The 20,548-nt window shown below is 47.8% G+C and overlaps 1 protein-coding gene across 1 annotated transcript in view; it reads left to right on the top strand.

Moving 5' to 3' along the window:
- DYNC2I1 (dynein 2 intermediate chain 1) overlaps positions 1–20,548 on the top strand; it is a 40,214-nt gene that overhangs the window by 13,910 nt on the left and 5,756 nt on the right. Inside the window, 4 exon segments of the mRNA XM_061563471.1 lie at positions 745–910; positions 1,497–1,592; positions 7,177–7,238; positions 12,036–12,087. Coding sequence (XP_061419455.1) covers positions 745–910; positions 1,497–1,592; positions 7,177–7,238; positions 12,036–12,087 — 376 coding nt within the window.

Here is a 20,548-nt window from a genome sequence, read left to right as displayed (position 1 = left end):
CCGAGTCCATAATAACCATAACTCCAATTTTAACCCTGTGCATTCACACAACTAATCGTTTCCCTAATCTTCACTATAAACCTCAGACGTAGGCACTAACTCAAGTCCTACGGCTCTGCATTTAACTCGAACACTCGACCCTATTTCTAACACTGGCATTAATCATAACCGTAGCCCCAACCCTTCCCTTAATCCCATCCATACCCTCCTTTAAAGGTTGATCCAACAAAAAACCAGTAGCTAATGCCGATATTGTGTCTCCTGGGAAGTTTAATGCAAGTTTGAAGCTTACTAAACAGTGCTGCGTCATATTGCCCTTGCGGTATCACTGCTTTGGTGTTGTATTGAAATGTATGGAAGTGATGCCACATTCACATCACTGGAGAGTGATATAATGGGTTGCCTTCCTGTTACTGTGTCAGGCTTTTTGTTTTCTCATTAACAATGCTCGATCTTCTGTCCACCCAGGACACACATCACAAGTGGGTATCCAGACCGGCAACCCACGTAAAATTCATTAGTTATCATGATTAGTGATTCCTGCTTAATTTTAAGATTCAATACACTTTTTCTTACGAGTGTAAAAAAAAGTTTGCTCGGTTTTATTCGCTCCAGTCGTCTTAAATGTAATATTATCATTATTTATGTACAATTGGCATCGAGTCCTCAACGTTGGTGCGACAACCGGTTGGAGGAGAAGAGAAAGAGAGGCATAACCCTGATCCTCTCTCCCTGTCCTCCAAGGTTTCCTGCTGCTGCTTTGGGCTGGATCGCGCCGGGCTGCTGTTTGCAGGGACGGAGGCGGGTGGCCTGCTGCTGTGGGACCCGCGGGAGCCACCCGCCCTGCACCGCGCACTGCGGGACGGCGGCGAGCACGTCTGGCCGCTGCGCCTGCCCACTTACTCGACAGGTACGGGGCAACCGTGCCCGCTAGCCCCCTCGTATTACGTTCCCTTGCTGCCCCCCGCCCACCCCCGGTAAGCAGGCTGTGTAAAGATGCTGTTGGGACCCCGAACGAGATCAAGTAAAAACTTTATTATTATTTTATTTTTTATTATTTTCATTTTTTTACCTACGTGACTTTACCGAAAACAACTAAGAGTATGAATCCTTGCAGTCACGAAAGCTTCAAATCTAGAATGAAAACTTTGAGCTACACTTTGTAACACGGTTTTTGCTCCTGGGTAGTAAGTGTTATTTTCTTAATGCTTATGCCTCAAAAGTATAGAAAATGGCTATTATGCCCCACAAACTTTGCTTTTGTGACCAGGATTTTACGTGAAGGAATAACACAAATGCACACGTTTTCTCATTGAGAATAGGTACATTTCAAAATAGCACTGCCCTGGTCACAAAAGCAAAGATTGTGGGGAATAATATCCATTTTCTGTACGTTTGAGGCATAAACAATTAGGAAATAACACTTACGTTCATGTTCCATTTAGACTCGCCACGTATATTGCTGCTGGCGCTGTTGTTTGTGCTGTGCCTTGCAGTGAGTGCGGCTTCGGGCACAGGGCACTCGACGCCAGTGCGTGCCGTGGAGCCAGTGCCGACACCATCCGTTCACCTATCTGCACGCTCACCCACAGGTCATTACACCACACCGAGGAGCAGCAGGTGGCACCCCCGTGGGTCAGGTTCATCAAAGCCACTGCCACTCGACTCTCCTCTCCACACACTCTCTTATCTCTGCTGTCTCATCTCACTCTACTCCCCTCCACGCACTCTCCCGCCTCTCCCCTCTCATCTCACTGTACTCACCTCCACGCACTCTCCTACCTCTCCCCTCTCATGTCACTCTACTCACCTCTACGCAGTCTCCTACCTCTCATCTCACTCTACTCCCCTCAACCCACTCTCCACTCTAATCTCACTCTACTCCCCTCCACCCACTCTCCTAACTCTCATCTCACTCTACTCCATTCAACCCACTCTCCTACCTCTCCCTTCTCATCTCACTCTACTCCCCTCCAAGGACTCTCCTACCTCTCTACTCTCATCTCACTCTACTCCCCTCCACACACTCTCCTACCTCTCATCTCACTCTATTCCCCTCCACGCACTCTCCTACCTCTTCCCTCTCATCTCACTCTACTCCCCTCTAAGCACTCTCTCCTACCTCTCCCATCTCATCTCACTCTACTCCCCTCCACGCACTCTCCTACCTCTCTCCTTTCATATCACGTTACTCTCCAAGTACCCTCTGCTCCATCGCTCATTCTCCTCTGCTGTCTCCATTTTATGTAACTTCCTTCCCCCACCCATCAGTGCTGTTGATTCCCTGGCCCTGTTTAAGTCCAGACTGAAATCGTTTCATGTTTTCTTTTGCCTGTGATTTACTGCCCCCCCCCCCCTCCTATAGATTAAGTACGCCCACTGTTTTTTGCGTGGCGTCTTGAGATGCGGTAAAATTTAGACGCTATTTAAGTATTTTTTGTACGCCGCCTCTGCCACCCGTGCTGCCCTAAAATAACACAATGCCACTCCCTGGTCAGCTCCATTTTCTCCTTGAGGCTGACAGCACCGTCCTCAATTATGCTTCTTTGTGGGTGCTCGGATGCATTTATTATGCATACAGATGCTGTGTTCGTGAGCTGCCACTGTTTATTATTTAGGCACTTTAAATATTCATCATATCGAGCGCATGGTTCCCACGGTGGATGCGGGATGACACCGTTATGCAGGACAAACCCAGTGTTCTCTGCTCGCTGGGATATAGGTCACCCACTATTGCTTTCCAGCTCTGACCAACATGCATAGACCCCTCGGTATAGTCCCTGCCCTAATAGTGTGTCATTAACTTAACAAGTAGGTTTTTTGCCGTTAATATTTATGATGAATATATTTGTATTTATTTATTCATGCCGAGTAATGCTCTGGCCAAATTTTTGCTATTTAAGACCCCACCACCACCCGACAAAGCCAAACAACTTTTATTGTCATGTGTGTAAGTGTTTAACGTGCCAATTGTTTCAGCACGCGGGTATGTTGTAAGTTGAAGAGCAGTTCTCACAACAGAATGTACAATTTCGATATCATGTTTTGCTTGAGAAACTACATAAAGTATCATCAGGACAAGATCAAGGAGAGAATTGTTGAATGGCACTTTGTTTTATGTGGTCGTTGGTGACCTGGCTGGAACCATTAACTCGTTACATTTGAGAATTAGGTTTAATCATGGCCGAAACCTGGATTCAAACCCAAGTCCTCAGTGTCTTTGGCTCTGCACTCTGACACATTATGTGCCCCCAGTGCCACGCAGACAGGGGCATCGGTTTGCATTTCAGTATCGGCACGGGGCCATACGTGTGGGCAACCTTCATCCACACTGAGCTGGCCTGGTGGCTCAAGAGGTAGAGTGCAGAGCTGGCACAGCTGGGTTTGAATCCAGGCTGCCACCTGTGGTCCCAACTGGGTTCTCAAGTGCAGCGAGTTAAAGGTGACGGCTCAGTCACCAATTACTTGATAAAATAACAGCATAACGCTAAATTTGGTTCTGTGCTTAATCTGGCTATGTTCCAACCCTGAGATTTTAGAAATAAATGTATTTCACGTTCACGTGATGAACATTATTCTCAATGGGAGAGCGGGTGGGAAAGTGCTGCTCCCGACCCTATGGGACAGAGGTCACTTGATGGGGTCTCAGATGTAGCTCTGTGATATCCACTTACATTTGTTGTTCTCTAATACAAAGGGTTTCACTGCTCTGCGAGAGATACGAATGGATTCTTTGTCTCGTGACGCGACGCTGACGGTACATTCTGGATAAAATTGGGGGGAAGAAAGAGAGATTTAACAAAAACCAAAATTTTAACCCATGCTGAGGACAACAAGGCGTCACATCACAAAAATGCAGCCACAGATGTGAGGCACATGCACGAGGGCGCTGACGAGTAACAGAGCTATGTGGCCTTTCAGCTGGAGCCAGGTACGCTGGACAGGATACACCACAGCACCCTCGACCTTGTCCCACGTGGCGTTCACACATGAGGCGGGCTCCACCGATAGGCCACATAGCGCCGGGCTGGTGGGACACCAGTGGTGCCAGGAGCGGCTTCTTGTCGCAGCGGTACTGAGAGCAGCAGTTTGCGGTTCATGCCCGAAGCAGTGCCTGCCAGATCAGCTTAAAGGAAGACAACCTCAGTTATGCCCTGCTGCTGCTCTATTTAAGACCAGAGCACAGGAGAGCATCACCATTCTTGCCCGATGAAGCTGATGGTAATTATCAGCGAAACGTTGTACGACTCAAATTTTGAAATGCTGTTGATTCTCTCTTCAACACACCGGTGGGCTAAAGAAGTGAATTATTTTGTCCTTTGAAAAACGTGATGCATTTTTTACTGTTTGGCCGTGTCGGGTGGTGGAGGGTTACGACATTTATAAATAACGCGATCTGACCCAAAAACCTATTTTATTAATAAGTTATGCTTGTTTGTGAAGATGAGACTTGAGCTGGTTAAGAAGGATATTTGTTTTCAACGCGAACTTCCACCACACTTTCACTCGTCATCCAAAGCCAACCCCGAACTCTTCAACTCCATCCCTTTTTCTAGCCGGTCTCCCCCCTTTCCCGCCAATCACATTCTCGGATTTTTCTGCCCTTTTACAATCCTTCTCCGCACCAATCCGATCAGAGTGTCCCACTCAATCATCGGATTGAGTGTCGTGCACGACAGTGCTCCCGTGACCCCTGACCCCTGACCCTTAACCTGTGGTTGTGTCGTGTTCGTGTGTGAGGATGTTACGAACATCCTCTACACTTGTATTAAACCAACGTGGCTTAAGGAAATCACTCCCAGAAGGCTGTGTGGCTGATGCGATGTGTAAAAAAAAGGCATTTTTAAATCCTTTATATTAAGTTCGCTTGCTTGCTTGATTGCGTGCTTGCGTGCTTGCTTGCTTGCTTACGACCGTGCAAATCTTTCGGTCGTTTTTTAACCCACTTCCCGTGATCCAATCGAGCTGACATTTTGCACACAGACTCGTTGTGCGAGACAATTAATGTTCGTGAAAATTTTTTTCTAAAATTTTACACTGTTTAGGGAAAACAAATTAAATATTTAATTACCAATTGCTTAATACTGGCAGACAATCATCTGACCCATAGGTGGCAGCCATCTCAAGCCAGAGGACGAGAAGACTCTAGCCGCCACGCATATAAAGGATTTATAGTGAAAAACTTTGTTTTTACGGGTTATACTTATTTTGTGTGGAGTCTGCTTGTTTACTTGGTTATAGCATGTATATGTCTTATCCTGTAGATGCATGCCTAGGCTGTGTGTCCTGGGCTGTCCCAACATTGTTGAGAAAATAATCCTTGATTGTCAAGGTTGGGTGCATATTTATAGGAGTTGAGTGATGTATTGTGATGATACTCGCAATATTGTAAATATAACGGCTGGGCAGTGGCATCACTCAAGTGCTATGATGGACTGCTGGACTGTGATTTTAACGCATATCCACTTTCACGAAGCTTCAGACATCTCGGACAAATTGGAACGTACATTAGAGGAACCTATCTGCAAAATAAAAACTACTTGCTTTTTGAGTTGTATATTCCTTTAGCGTAGGACTTGACTGCGTGTAAACTCAGACTTTGAGCACACGTGCATTCCATGGTAGGGGAATAGAGGTGTGGCCACAGCAGATCAGATAGCTCCCTTTACACACAGACCAGATGATGGGCCGTATACACAAGCGGCACGCCAGACAGCTGGTCGTACACACAGTTCAGTGGACAGTGATGTTACACAGCATGGTACGTGAACAGTGGTGACGCATGGATCCAGTTTCCATACGCAGGTGATGTGTAGAGGTGGATTAATTGGTAATTGGAATGCGATGGCAATGGATGATGGTGAAGGATGATGGATGTTGAGGATGTTGAGGATGGTGATGATGCTGCACCAGTGCTGGGCTCCGACCAGAGCAGTCCTCCTGGGAGGCTCCATGGGGTGCGTGTGGCGGAGAAAGCTCTGCTGATGAAGCCACTGCCGTGAATTCCAATCACGCTTTCACCTGAGAATGGAAAAACCGAGGTGGAGTTTGCAGCCTCCTCAATCTGGGGCCCACAGTGTGACACTCGCCGCGCAAGTGGTTTTGCTAGGTACATTTATTGAAATGCAGTGATTGTCTAGAGACCCGAGCAGCCGAATTCCTGAGGCTACTACCTTCCTGCAAAATGAAGTATCGATTCCCAGCAGACCTCTTGTTAAAAAAAAAAACCCAACAACTTACAGGGGGCAGAATGCAGTCTGGAAATTAAAACAAATGGCTGACTCAGGGAAAACGGTTCTGGCTTCAATTATGTCCTCAAATTCCAAGGCTGATGGAGTCAAACCAATCATAATTGGTTTTTTACCCTTTTTTTATCTGACCACAATACCTGCGGTCGGATTGCAAACAAAAAACATAACTCTGATAATGTATGCACTGTCCTTGAAATTGATTGGTCCACACTCGACACAGCTTTTCTTAGAGCCAGTCAGTTTTGTTGCCAGGTTAAAAGGGTAAAAAAACAATTATCATATTTTGCTACTGGCAAAGGAGGTTCCAATGGTGTTAACGTGTGTATCATTGCAAATGTGTTGTTGATGTGCTGATGGCATGCTTGATGATGGCGATTATGATGTACATGATGATGGTGGTGGAGGTACTGTGCTTGAAGACAATGATGAAGATGATGATGATGTGCTTGCTTGCTTATGAAGGACTGATGGTGTTGACTTTCATCAAGATATGATGATGTGTTTTGTGGTATTTAAAACGGATGATGCTGGTAGTGGTGTGTTTTGAGTTGTGCTTCATGATGTACGTATGTTGAACTTCTTTCGTACAGTACATAGCCAACCGTGCAATGATGAGCCCGATGGTGTGCTTGATGATGAAAATGATTTTGACGATGTTTTTGATGATGCTAATGGTGGTGGTGTTCTTTATAACGACTATGTGACTGGTGCTTGGTGCCGTGTTTGGTGATGGTGTGGTTATTGTGCAAATAGATGCCGGTGATGTTGTTGATAGTGACGAATCAGTGGCGTCGTGCTACTTAACAATGGTGCGGTACTTGGTTATGAGAAAGGTGGCATTTGATGATGATGTATTTAGTGCTGATAATGACGATAACGACGGCGATGACGACGAGAATGATGATGTGCATCTCCTCCCACACAGAACGTTCTGGCTTGTCATACCAGCTGGCCTCCCTGGAGGAGGGAGGCGTCATGAACCTGTGGGTGAGAGATTGTGCATCAACACGCACGTACGCATGCACATACGGGTGGCCACTCTCACTCACATGCACACATAGTTTCACAAATGCTCAAAAACGCACGCGCGCGCATGCGGCGCTGATGACGATTGCGCGTTACAAGGCCCAGATCTCATGTACGGGCGGCCGGTGGTCGTGAGATGACAGCATCATTTGTTTCGACTGCAAACTCAAACACGGCTGTCGCGACGTGTTTGTTTAAGGGAAATGAATGTTTGAGTGCTTTAGAGATAGTGTGTCCACTACATGGCACCTTATAAGGGAAGAGGGGTTCATGGCGAGTGGCACTTGGTGTCTGTACGGGAGGCAGGCTCGGGTCATCGTGAGCTGTCAAGGGCGCCTCTTGTAACCAGCAGGGTGTGCGGAGTGTGTGTGGTGTGCAGGGTGTGTGGGTTGTACCGAGTGCACTCCTTGCTCAGGGTGTGTTTGTGAATGCAGAGTGTGCAGAGTGTGTATGAGAATGTGTCGTGTGTGCAGGGTGTGTTGGGTTTTGCTGGGTGTGTTGCTGTGTGCAGGGTTTGGCATGTGTGCTGGTACATTGAATGTGCAAGGCATGTTGATTGTACTGGGTGAGTTGTTTGTGCTGATGCGTTGGTGTGTGGGGTGTGCTGTGTTTGTTGGGTGAGATAGGTGTACAGGGGGAGCGGGTGTGTTAGATTTGTTGGTTGTGCTTGGTGTGCAGGTTTGTAAAGGGTTACTTAGATGCCCTGGTAAAGTTGGTCGCTAGTCAACATCCAACTACCTTCCTTCGGCTGAGCATCCTGCATTTCTCACGTGTTTTTTAAATTAATGTTTCTGTCTATTGGCAGGGTGGTCCAGTATTGCCTACATTTCCTTGAGATGGCGTTTGCATTCAGATGTTATATAGACGCTGAGTGTAATTGCATTCTAAAGTGGAGCCTGTTTTTGAGTGGTGCAACCAAGTTTGTGTCTGTGGGCTTTGTTTTGGGTAAGATTCACGCCACGTCTCAACCTCACATCTAGATCCACCCCATCCATCTCTCCCAGTGTTCCACCATGGCCCTGTGTGGGACACTAGCGGAGTCTGCAATGTCAAACAAAAGCAGCGAGTGTTTTGGGGTTCAGTCTTAGGAGAAAAGCTTAAAGCAGCAGGTGCAGTGCAGGGCACCTTTCACAAACCAAGCGTATTCTACAATTTATGGGTGAACTGTGAGCTCAAACAGCCAAGCACTGCTTGCCCTGATCACTGGCTGCCTGCCCAGTGAAGAAAGTTAATTTCCCTGTCTTTTATTTTACATAGCATTCCACGAGAGGGCAGCTCGATGATTAGCATGGTTGTCTATGTAATGGTGTGAAAGAAATTCAACATACATACATACCAAAGGGTTTGTTTAACATGTAGGCTTCCGCAACCAATATTTTTGGGTTAGATCGCGCAAATCCTACGGATTTACTTTAAATACTAAAGGGTCTCATATGGTGATAATTGGTTTTTTACCCTCTTATCTGGCAACAAAACTGACACCTTTTTATCTGGTCCAACCCGTGTGAGACTAGGCTCTAAGGAAAGCTGTCTCGGGTGTGGACCAATCAACTTCAAGGACAGTGCATACATTATCAGAGTTATGTTTTTGTTTGCATTATGACTGCAGGTATTGTGGTCTATGCAAACATGACTCCTCGTGAAAAAAAGGTGTCAGTTTTGTTGCCAGATAGAAGGGTAAAAAAACAATTATCATATTTTTTACTGGCAAATGAGGTACCAATGGTGTCTCATATGGTGTCGGAGCTCAGAGCCGGTACCACTGCCGGAGGTCCTGGGTTCTAATCCTAAAAGCCACCTGTTGATCAAACTGCTTCACTGTAGATTAGTCTTACACTGGAGTTTCGTGCATTGCATAGTCTTAGGCCAGTCACAAATGATTGCATGAAAAAAGCCCATCACATAGAAATATAGAACGTGATTTGTCATTTACTTGGGCTTATTTCCACTGTTTAATTGACGTCCGATGGACACCTCTGTAGCTAGCCTGTGAGAAGGTTTGGTGCCCCTCGTATTGATGCGAGGTGAATGAAAGACCTCGGAAGTAGTTCTACGATATTGCGTTTTCGGGATGTTACCGTATGTTGTTCCTCACGACGTCCAACATTATTTTCTCCACCTGCTGCGAGCTTCTTCAGAAACTGGAGAATTGGATCTCGATTCAACAACTCCTGAAGAAGCTCCCGTTCTGGACAACACATCGCACAACCATGAAGAGCTGCACCATCATTCAGTGATATTACCTCCAAAAAGGCCATTATCTCTCGTGGGGTCATGCACTTGAGAATGTCTCCTGCTCATCTCAAGACAACATACATATATACAACGTGAATGAATGCAATTGGAAGCGTCAACATCAGCCACGAACAATCTGCTGCTGGACGAAGATTTCCACAAGCTGTCGCTCTCCCTCACAGTTCCGCGATGCAACAATCCAACCATCCTCTTGCAAACACGTGCTATTAAAATCCAATTGGACGAGTGGGGAAAAATGTTTTCCCCCACATTCCAACACAACCTCGCGGTGCGAAGATCACAAGCCTCGCCTCACTCAACACCAGCGCTCCGAGTGGCATCACTTAAGCCTTCCCCGAGTGCATTCTTAGCTCCGTGAGAGAACGGTAATTATTTGAGGTCACCGTCCAGGCCATGTGTTATGATAGGAGGTGAGTGGTGCGTGCCTGAGCACACGCACACACACGGCTGGCGTAGGAGCCCACGTGTGATGTAGCTGGGTTTCCTGCGCAATGTGGAACATGGGTTTGTAATTGGGCTGCAAGATGTAAAAGAGATGGCATGAGAGAAATGGAATGTATGTCTGTTGAACTTCTTTCGTGCCAAACGTAGCCAAACGTGTTAATCGGAGGTGATCCATGGTTGTGAAATTTTTGTGTTATCCCTTCATTATGGGTGGGTGTTCTCTGGTTACTTGGATTTCCTCCCACACGCCAAACACTAATGGAATAGGACAAACATTATTGTGCAGGACAAGAGTCATTGTAACTCAAGAGTCTGCTAGAGAAATAGGTAATATTGAAAAAACTTTTTTTTAAACACGCTTTTATGAAATGTACTCGTAATGGAAGAACTCCACGACTCCAGGAAGTGGCCCCGAAGCTTGCCATAGCGTAAGGGACCGTGGCCAATTACAGCCAACGTCAGTTGACCGTGGACAATTAGACCCAAGCCGAAACATAACATATAAAAATAATGTAAAAAAATATACATTTTATTTTTTATGATAGAATATAGTATTGTCATCAGTATGACATAAGTATACCAAGTTTGCAGTCGATACCACATTGGGAAGTGGGTTAAAATTGAGTTACAAGATTTGAGGATACAACAACGACAACAACGACAACAACAACAGGCAGAGTGAGTTAAATGAAAGCGTGTAATAAAGAGCAATGGCAACCGATGCCTACTTGTCTGCAACAGTCCACTCCGTTCTACCTCACCGGGCAGTGTGTACGAGCCTCAACAGAGCCCAGTCGATGGAGTCTACTATCCGCAGCCCACGGTGACTTGCTGCCTGCTATACCCTCACGTAAACCTTGTGCAGGGGGGTATTCGGCCCGAAGGCCTGGAACCAGTCACCTGCAAATGTTCGGGATCCATCCTTGAGTCTGAGTCAGTTGTGCAACAGGCCAAAAGCATTCTAGATTTGAAGTTTTCGTGATTGCAAGGATCCATACTCTTTGGTTCTTTTGGTAAAGTCACGTAGATGAAGAAAAAATAATAATAAAATGAAAATAACAATTAAATCACGACGTTTCGGAGGCAACACAAGTTTCCGTCATCAGGTGGAACAGCCACAGCAAAATTATCCTATTCACTACAGTAATTTTGCTGTAGCTGTTCCACCTGGTGACGGAAGCTTGTGTTGCCTCCGAAACGTCATGATTTAATTTAGTTATTTTCATTTTATTATTTTTATTATTATTTTTCATCTACGTGACTTTACCGAAAGAACCAAAGAGTATCGGCCTAAAGCGGTGTTGTTCCGAAGAGCTTACGATGTGCGGTCAGCGTGGTGCATTCGTGATGGGGACTGGGCACGTAAGAGTGCACTTTGGGGGAATCGTGGATAGTCCTCAAACTCAGAGCCACTGGGATATGTGAGGTGACCAGTAGGTGAAGGTACAGCAAGTAAGCCATGTAGGATTGTGAACCCATCGATAGAAAAACCTTGTTGAGTTGTATACCTACTCTTTGGTTCTTTCGGTAAAGTCATGTAGGTGAAAATAAAGAATAAAAATAAAGAATAAAATAGAAATAACTAAATTAAATCACGACGTTTCGGAAGCAACACAAGCTTCTGTCATCAGGTGGGACAACCACAGCAAAAAACTAAATTAGCCGAAACGTCGTGATTTAATTTAGTAATTTATATTTTATTCTTTATTCATATTTTTTATTTTCACCTACGTGACTTTACCAAAAGAACCAAAGAGTATGGATCCTTGCAGTCACAAAAACTTCAAATCTAGAATTAGTTTTATCCCCGCGTATGTTTTTAGCTTTCTTTAGGTACACCAGTTTCCTGCTATCTGCACATTCCTTTAAAAATTCATGCCTTTATGTGTGTATTTGAATGTATGTTGAACTTCTTTTGCACCGCGTAGCCAGCCATGCTGATTGGAGGTGTGGAGGAAGGACAGTGTATGTATGCATGTAAGTAAGTGGATAAGCATGCGCGTACTCGTGTGTATAATATTCACGTGCGTGCGCGCGTGTGTGGTGTGAATGTGCCAGGTGGTGTTGGAGATGCCCACAGCAGATGCGGCTGGCTCCCTGAGCGACCTAGGTGAGCGATTATTCGTCACACGGCCAGCTACAACCTTTCACAAGATTTGTCACGTTGCCTGCACAAGATCCGTCACACCCGATCACACGATCCGTCACACCCGATCACACGAACAAGTTGTGTTCTCGCATGGCACTTCTCGCACCTATAACACATCGCCAGTCGCGACCAATCACACTCGGCCACAGCTGCCACGTGACCTGCCACAGAACCTGTCGCGTACACCTATTACACCATCGCGTTGTCTATCACCTGATCAGATGTTAACTACCTCGCCTGGTATACAGGAGGTCGTGGGTTTAATCACGAACCTGATGCCTGTGTATTTGGAGTTTGCATGCTCTTCCCGTGGTCGCATGCATTTTTGTCTGGGTCTGGTTTTTCCCTCCACGTTTGAAATATGTGATTGGAGTACTTGGCTACTATACATTTTCACATGATAAGCCACTTCGTTGAGCTATCATTTGTGGCCAGGTCGCTTCTGAAAAAGAGCTATATAGCTCTGTGGGCTTTACCTGATAAAATAAAAAGTAAAAAAAAATCGTTTTTACGTCTTATTAAGATGAGTAAGTGGGCTAGGGAAAGATGCGTCACTAGTTACAGTGGCAGCTCAAGGAGAGGACACGCCTGAGAGGGTGGCCGTTTGCGGAGATGGAGCGGTGAAATCAGCTCTCGCGCTGGTGCTCGGTGGACTTTTAAATCGTAGGGCTGCGTGAGGCGGCGACGACGACGACGGCTTGGATATGCTTTTGTCCAGCGTGAAGTGGCTCACGGTTGATGATGTGAAGGCATATAACAAAACAAATTTGGCCCATCAGACCAGCATGATCCAGCAGCATTTATTTAAGTGAACACACTCAGGACCTTGCGGGTCTCGTCGACAGAGACGGGCTTGTAAGCCAATGCCGTTGGGTTACCAGACGCTCCTGCTAAATGCTTGTTAATGATGATATTATTAACCCATTACGCTAATCACACGAGCAATCAACCCGTCACGTGGCCAGTTCCAGCCCGACCCCGTCAAAAAATCCCCACCGCACTCCCCCCCCCGTGGGCCGCATTCCCCCGGGGGCTTGTGGCGTGACCGCACTCTGTGACCGCTCCCCGTTCCGTTTGTTCGCGGCCGCGTTGCCGATTTGTTCCCCGGCGCAGCCGGAGGCTGTGGGGCTTTCTGCTGCGGGTTGCCGTGGAGACGACTCCTCAATGCGGGCCGGTCCTTCCCGCGCGGGGCTCGGCACGGCATGGCTCGGCTCGGCACGGCGCCGTTCCGTGCCGCGCCGTCTGACACGCGGCTAATGACCGCTCGTTAGCCGCGACGGGACGGTGGTGACTTGTGGGCGTCCCCGTGGTGAGGAGGCAGATTCCGCAATGCCCCGTTTGCTCCGCACGCCCAGGGCTATCATTGCCTGGCACATTCGGCATATATATTAAAAACACACGCGCATGCGCGCTTGAACGGAATAATAATAATAATAAAAAAACGATACGTTCAGCTTTGCAAGTATTTCAATTAGCGAGGCCAGGGAGAATAAAACCTGTTAAACGATCACGAGGTGACGGCGGAGCGGTTCCCCGTGCGGCTCGCGTCGTGCCAGGCGTCGGCACTCATTGTCTTGTGGTTAACTCGCAGGCGCTGGGGACTGCCGAGGCGATAATGAGAGCTGCATTACCATCAGGGTCAGTGGGCTGGGCAGATTGGGGAGGAGGGGTGGTGGGGGTAGGGTGTGGTAGTGGTGGGGGGGCTGTGTGCATGTCGTCACGGGAGACAAACTGGTGGGGGTGGTGGTGGGGGTGCTGTCCGTGGGTGTGACAATCGATTTGTTAATTCAAATCGATTCTCACGTCCACGATGCCTGATTTTTTTTAGTCTTGTGGGTGAGAATCGGTTACTTGCAATGTATGCTAATTATGTACAAATGTTACCTTCGGGATAATGGTGAATAAGACGGAACAAACGAGGACACGCATGGCAGCCAGTACAAACGAGACGTAGCTAATGAGCACAAATGAAACGATACGTTCCTGAAGTGAATCACGATAGTTAATCGGGTCACAGTGAAGGTGTAATTCATTACAATCCTCGTGTGAGTTTTCGGAGTGCGTGGTGAAAGTGTCAGTTGCTAGGGTATGAGTTGCCCAGGATGTGAGTTGCTAGGGTTGGTGTTAGGGAGTGCGTTTATAGGGTGTGTCAGTTGCTAGCAGAGGTGGGACAAAGTCATTGTTATGCAAGTCCAAGTCGAGTCTCAAGTCATCAAATTCATGACTCGAGTCTGACTCGAGTCCAAGTCACATGACTCGAGTCCACACCTCAGAGGTGGGACAAAGTCATTGTTATGCAAGTCCAAGTCGAGTCTCAAGTCATCAAATTCATGACTCGAGTCTGACTCGAGTCCAAGTCACATGACTCGAGTCCACACCTCTGGTTGCTAGGGTATGAGTTGCCCAGGATGTGAGTTGCTAGGGTTGGTGTTAGGGAGTGCGTTTATAGGGTGTGTCAGTTGCTAGGGTATGAGTTGCCCAGGATGTGAGTTGCTAGGGTTGGTGTTAGGGAGTGCGTTGTTAGGATGTGTCAGTTGCTCGGGTATGAGTTGCCCAGGATGTGAGTTGCTAGGGTTGGTGTTAGGGAGTGCGTTGTTAGGGTGTGTCAGTTGCTAGAGTATGAGTTGCCCAGGATGTGAGTTGCTAGGGTTGGTGTTAGGGAGTGCGTTTATAGGGTGTGTCCGTTGCTAGGGTATGAGTTGCCCAGGATGTGAGTTGCTAGGGTTGGTGTTAGGGAGTGCGTTTATAGGGTGTGTCAGTTGCTAGGGTATGAGTTGCCCAGGATGTGAGTTGCTAGGGTTGGTGTTAGGGAGTGCGTTGTTAGGATGTGTCAGTTGCTAGGGTATGAGTTGCTCAGGATGTGAGTTGCTAGGGTTAGTGTTAGGGAGTGCGTTGTTAGGGTGGGTCAGTTGCTAGGGTATGCGTTTCTCAGGATGTGAGTTGCTAGGGTATAAGTTGCATGGATGTAGTTTCCATTGAGTCAATTTGCTTGGGTGTCACGAAGATGGAAGTTGCTGGTAAGTCAGTTTTCCAGGGAGTTTGCCAGGAAGTGAGTTTGCTCGGGTGTGAGTTTTACCAGGTTGTGAGTTGCGAGGGAGTAAGTTTTCCAGGGAGTGATTTGCTATGAATTTAGTTGCTAGGGAGTGAGTTTGCTAGGAACTAAGTTGCTCAGGGTGTGAGTTGCTAGAGATTGAGTTACTAGGGAGTGAGTTGCTCAGGGTGTGAGTTTGCTAGGAACTAAGTTTGGTCAGGATGTGAGTTGCTGGGGTGTTGTTTGCTAGGGCGTGAGTTTCTAGGAACTAGAGTTGCTCGGGAGTGAGTTTTCTAGAGAGTGAGTTTTCTAGAGAGTGAGTTGCTCAGGGTGTGTTGTTGTGTGTTGCTGTGATCTGTTATGAGTTGATCTATTTATCAGCATAAATAGATCAAACGAAGCTCATAGTTTCAGGATGAAGAAGACAGGCCTCATTCAGCTTCAGCCAAACATCCGGCCCCCTTTTGTGCTCATCAGCTCTGGACGAACAATTAACACTCGACGCCTGAAATTCCAAAATGTAATTAGAGCTTTTATTTTAATGAACTCACATGTTTGAGTGACGACATCTCACTGCGTCTCCTTCTCTTGTCTGTATATCAGTTGTGCCTCTTACCGCATATCTCATTTACACGATCTTCTCTCACCACCAATCCATTCTCTCTTGTTGTATAACACAGAGTCTCTGTCTCTTACCTCTCCTCTTTTTTTTATATTTTCTCACCTGACTCTTCTCTCATTTCAGGCTTTTGCCGGAAAATACCTAATGAGGTATTGTGTACTTCGGTTTTCATCAGATAACCGTTGAGTAATACACCCGCACGTGAGAATTACAGTGGTCGTCGTTCGAGCTGCGGGAGGGTAGTTTGAGTGCTGGAGCTATACCGCCCGACGACTACGATGGATGCGTAATGACAACTTGACACACTTCTCTTGAGATGGGACCCTATTGAAGACACGTTCACTCACTGGCGGAGCCAGGTGGGGTAGGGGGAGGTGGCACACCCCCCCCCCCCCAATCCGATCGAATTCCCTAATTTCGATCGGATCATTGGGGTTTATTAGTAATATATCGGCATCTTGCGACCCCCACTGCCACTGTGTAGCATATTATTACGTGCCAGGGACTTTATGAGATGATAGGACAATAGTCTGAGTCCACAATTGGCAATAAGTAACGGCAAAGCAGTTGCAAGTGACTCACAGAATTGTGCGCAGTTGCGTATACAGTACACGACTTCCCTTGAGGCATCAACACCTTCAGCGAGCGCGATGCCGATCACACAACGCGGTTCGAATTCGACCCTTGATCGATGGCTGCGCCATCGCCGCACACGCGTCGAATAAAAAGCAAGGGACAAGTCCTTACTAACAACTCCGATCATTTTTCATTGCTGGAGAGGTTGCCTCCCCTCCCCCACCTGAAAATCCTGGCTCCGCCATTGCGTTCACTTGACATCAGGCGGAGGAGACCCCCACTGCAACAGCCCCGAGTCTCCCGCGCATCTCCCCCTTTTATATACCAACACGAGGCCACGCCCCCTCCTCGATCCTTCTCGCTGACTCTGGACGCTCCCTCTACCGGCCGACTCCACCGGCCCTCTTCCGCGCTCCCTTCTCGAACATTCCCGTAGCCACCAGTCCCTTCGCACTCACAGCCGATACCCCTGCTGTCATTACCTCCCGTGGCCACCAGTCCACTCACACCGCACGCAGGCTCCGTTGTCGTTACAGATGGGTGGGTACAGGGTTGTGATCGCTCGCGGGGCGACGGCAGGGGGGGGTGTGCGGCGTTCACAGAGAGCTGCGAAAGGCCGCCAGAGGAGGGGGGTGGGGGCGCGATTTCGAGGGCGCTTTAAATCTGTTCCCAACCCACCCATAGGTGTCACGCTGCACCCGCGGTCCGCACGCACGCACGGCTGTGCGCGCGGCTGTCATTAGCATGCCTCACGTGCGGTACCTCTCCCCCACGCACTTGGGCGGCACACGTGCCACGCGCTCTCATTAAGATTCCGCGTGCGTGTCCGTTCGCTCGCAGGGACACTCGCGGCTTTGTTTTCTCCACAGCCCCGCTCATCGGCATGCCCGCCCGCGCCTCGCCACCCCGCGCTCGTGCGCAGCGCGAGAGAGCGCGCGTGTCAGCGTGCGCGCGTTTCAAACGCCCGCACCGCACGCTTTTGGGGTACGAGCGGGTAGTGCACGGCCCTTCTGAATGCCGCACGGCACACACACACACGTGTGTGCACCGTATGTGCGCACACACGTATGTGTGTGTGTGCACCGTGCGCGTGTGGTATAGAACACGTATATACGACACGCGCGCGAGGATGCTCATCAGCATGCCGAGCGCGGATCACGACTGCAGGAGCAGCTGCTTTGTTTGAGGTTGCTGTGAAAACATGGGCGTGAAAAGCGCGGGGGCCTCCCGCCCCCTCCCTCCCCCCGCATCTTCCATTGCCTCTGTACCTCCCCACCCTCCCCCCACTGCCAGTCTCGCACGCAGTGTCCTGCAGAACACAGCATTGATATTCAAGGCAGCGCGCCTCGATTGTTTCAAATTCACTCAAACTGCGCTCTCATGAATTAGCTGCTAATTTTCATCCCGGGTCACAAACAGGTTTTCCAGCCTCTCGCCTCGGCAAACCTTCCTCGTGACTGGGCTTTGCTCCCAGTGACAGAACCTTGTCCTCTCCTCCCGGTTCCGATGCGAGGCTGTGAATGCCCAAATGTGCTGCTTGTGCAGCGGCTGGCTGGGTACGGATTCTGGGTTGGTTTGACCGTACAATGGTACCCCGATGGCCATGGCAACGCAGTTTTGATGCGAGGATTCTGTTAACCCCGGAAACTGGGTTCTGATATAAGGATCCTGGTAACCATGGTGACCGGTTTGTGATGTACAGATCCTGGTAACCATGACAGCTGGCTTCTGATATAGGCATCCTTGTAGCCATGTAAACGGGGTTATGATGTAGGGATTCTGGTTACCACATCAACTTGGTTCCGATACAGGGGTCTTATTAGCCATGGTGATTGGGCTTTATGCAGAGGTTCTGGTAGTCATGGTAACTGAGTTTTGATGCAAGGGTTCTGGTTACCATGGTGACTGGATCCTAAAGCAGGGGTTCTGGTAACCATGGTGACTGGATTATGATGCAGGGCTCCTGGTTGTCATGGTGGCTGCGTGCGGCTCATATTAACGAGCAAGCGCAAAGAGAGCACATCTAATTGTCTGCACTTTTGGCCCGGAAGATTGGCAGTTTTGTCTCCATGACAATGCTCCAACGTGTACCGGCAATTTCAGATTCCAAGGGAGCTTCACTCCGGGACAGTCACGCTGGGAGACAATGGAACCACACGACTGTAACTTTAAAATCTCTGTTTGTCATCGATGAAGCTTCAAGCTAATTTCACACAGACCGGAACACAGAGCCTCTGTGCACATCTACCGAAAAGAGCTCTTTACATTTTACGTTGCGTAATTTAGAGTGCATCACTGTTTGCGTGTGTGTGTGTGTGTTGTCATCTATTTAAAAAAAAATCTTGTATCTGCATGTGTGTGTGTGTGGGCTGTTGGGGAGAGCAACGGTGCAGTAGTTTGCGCACTCCACTCCGAACCCCCACGACCTGGGTTCAATTGCAAGCCATGGCCGACATCAGTGGCGAGCAATATCTCAACCTATTCTGGGCCTCCCCTGCGCCGACTCGGCCTTAAATAAGAGCCTGGCGCAGTGCGTACTCACAAGCACTAGGGAGACAAAGGTGGCCAGGTGCGTGGTACTGGCCACAAACAGGCCCCATTGTGCCCTTCTGGCCTCAATGGAGCAGGGGCGGTGACCTGACCTAGCGGACATGGTAGCACATTCGCCTATTGTTGCAGATGTTCAAGATTCGAAACCAACGAGCGTGCTGATGAATACATTGGCTGGTGTGTTCATCGTAAGAATAGGCGCCGCACGCTTCACCGTGGACTTTCAAGATCCCGTGACGTCATTCGCAAGAGTGTGGGGACATTGTGTGCTGGAGTCCTGGGCCAAATTTGAAAGATTACCCACTAAAATATGCGTAGAATTCAACGCCCTCTACTGAGGAAACTTGGCAGGACCCACCTGAAAAAGATTCTTGAGACTCAGTGAGGCTTTCCTGATGAAACAAATGTAATACAATGACAATAGGTCCTCGCTAACAGCACTTGCCCTAAAATGCTGTGCTTGGCTACACAGGGCATCATTGTCTGTGTGATGACTATTGCTGCATTCAGCCAAGCTTGTGGGGGCAGCTTTATGTGCAGTGAATGTGGCCAGCGTGCCAGCGTCAGTGTCAGCACTCACTCTAACAGCCTCCGAACAATTCCGTGAAGTAGATTCAGGCAGTGCTGGTTGCTATTGTACATTGACACGGCAGTGTTTGGGGTTTTTTGCACGCACAGCTGTGCCTCACTGAGCTTCATTGAGGTACTCTGACGTGGCTGATCTTTTATTATAATAGTAGTAAGAATAAAACCCAACCCTGGTTCTCTGCTTGTCACCCTGGTCCGTATGTCTTTTTATTTAGCATCTGCCCAGTTGGCACAACATCAGAGTGAGCGGCTCGCGATTGGGAGATTTCCAGTTAAATCTATGTTGGGGTTGACTCTATCATCTGGGTGTCGATAAAAATACGTACCATTTTGCTCGGAAGTCAACAGTGGTTGTTAGAAGACTCGCCCCCGCCATGGGAATGTGGAATTTACCACCACTGGCTCTGCAGGGCTGTAAACAGGAGATGAGCACCGATGCCTCTCAATGCTCATTGGAGCAGGAAATCACTTTAACCTTTTGTCTTGAGAAGTGGTATTTAGACGTTCTGTAAATTAAAAGTTAATTATAACTGTATTCTGAGGATGATGGGGGGAATGTTTTGACACCGGTAACTGGTAGTAAGTCGACTTTCTCTTCTCTCTATCAGCCTGAGTGTCACACTCCATGGAAAGCAAATTACTTGGTTCACCGATTATGAAGATCGTACACGTACTTTGCAAGCGATTCGGGTTAGATTTGAAGCTCTCCATAAAGTTATACGGAACCTGCCCTGTCAGTGAAACCAATCAACATCTAAGCCATAAAGGTTTGGGGACCCAAATTAAAACTGGTTAATGGATTTATATATTTTTTAGTTACTGTATAAGCATATACTCGATTTTAAATCTGCCAAATTTCAGCTTTCATTAAAATTACTAAAACTATTGATATATTACCAGGTAAGGCCCACTAAGCCATATAGCTAATTTTTTTAAACGACCTGGCCACAAATGATAGCTCAACGAAGTAGCTTATCACATGGAATTTTCTAGAAACCAAATACTCTATATTCTTGGTTCTTTCGGTAAAGTCACATAGAAGGAAATAATAAAAT

This window comes from Lethenteron reissneri, chromosome 31 (assembly GCF_015708825.2).
Source record: "Lethenteron reissneri isolate LAM-NWPU_2019-01 chromosome 31, ASM1570882v1, whole genome shotgun sequence".
Classification (NCBI taxonomy): domain Eukaryota; kingdom Metazoa; phylum Chordata; class Hyperoartia; order Petromyzontiformes; family Petromyzontidae; genus Lethenteron; species Lethenteron reissneri.
The sequence above is the reverse complement of the archived record's forward strand: the minus strand, read 5'-3'. Positions and strand labels throughout refer to the sequence as shown.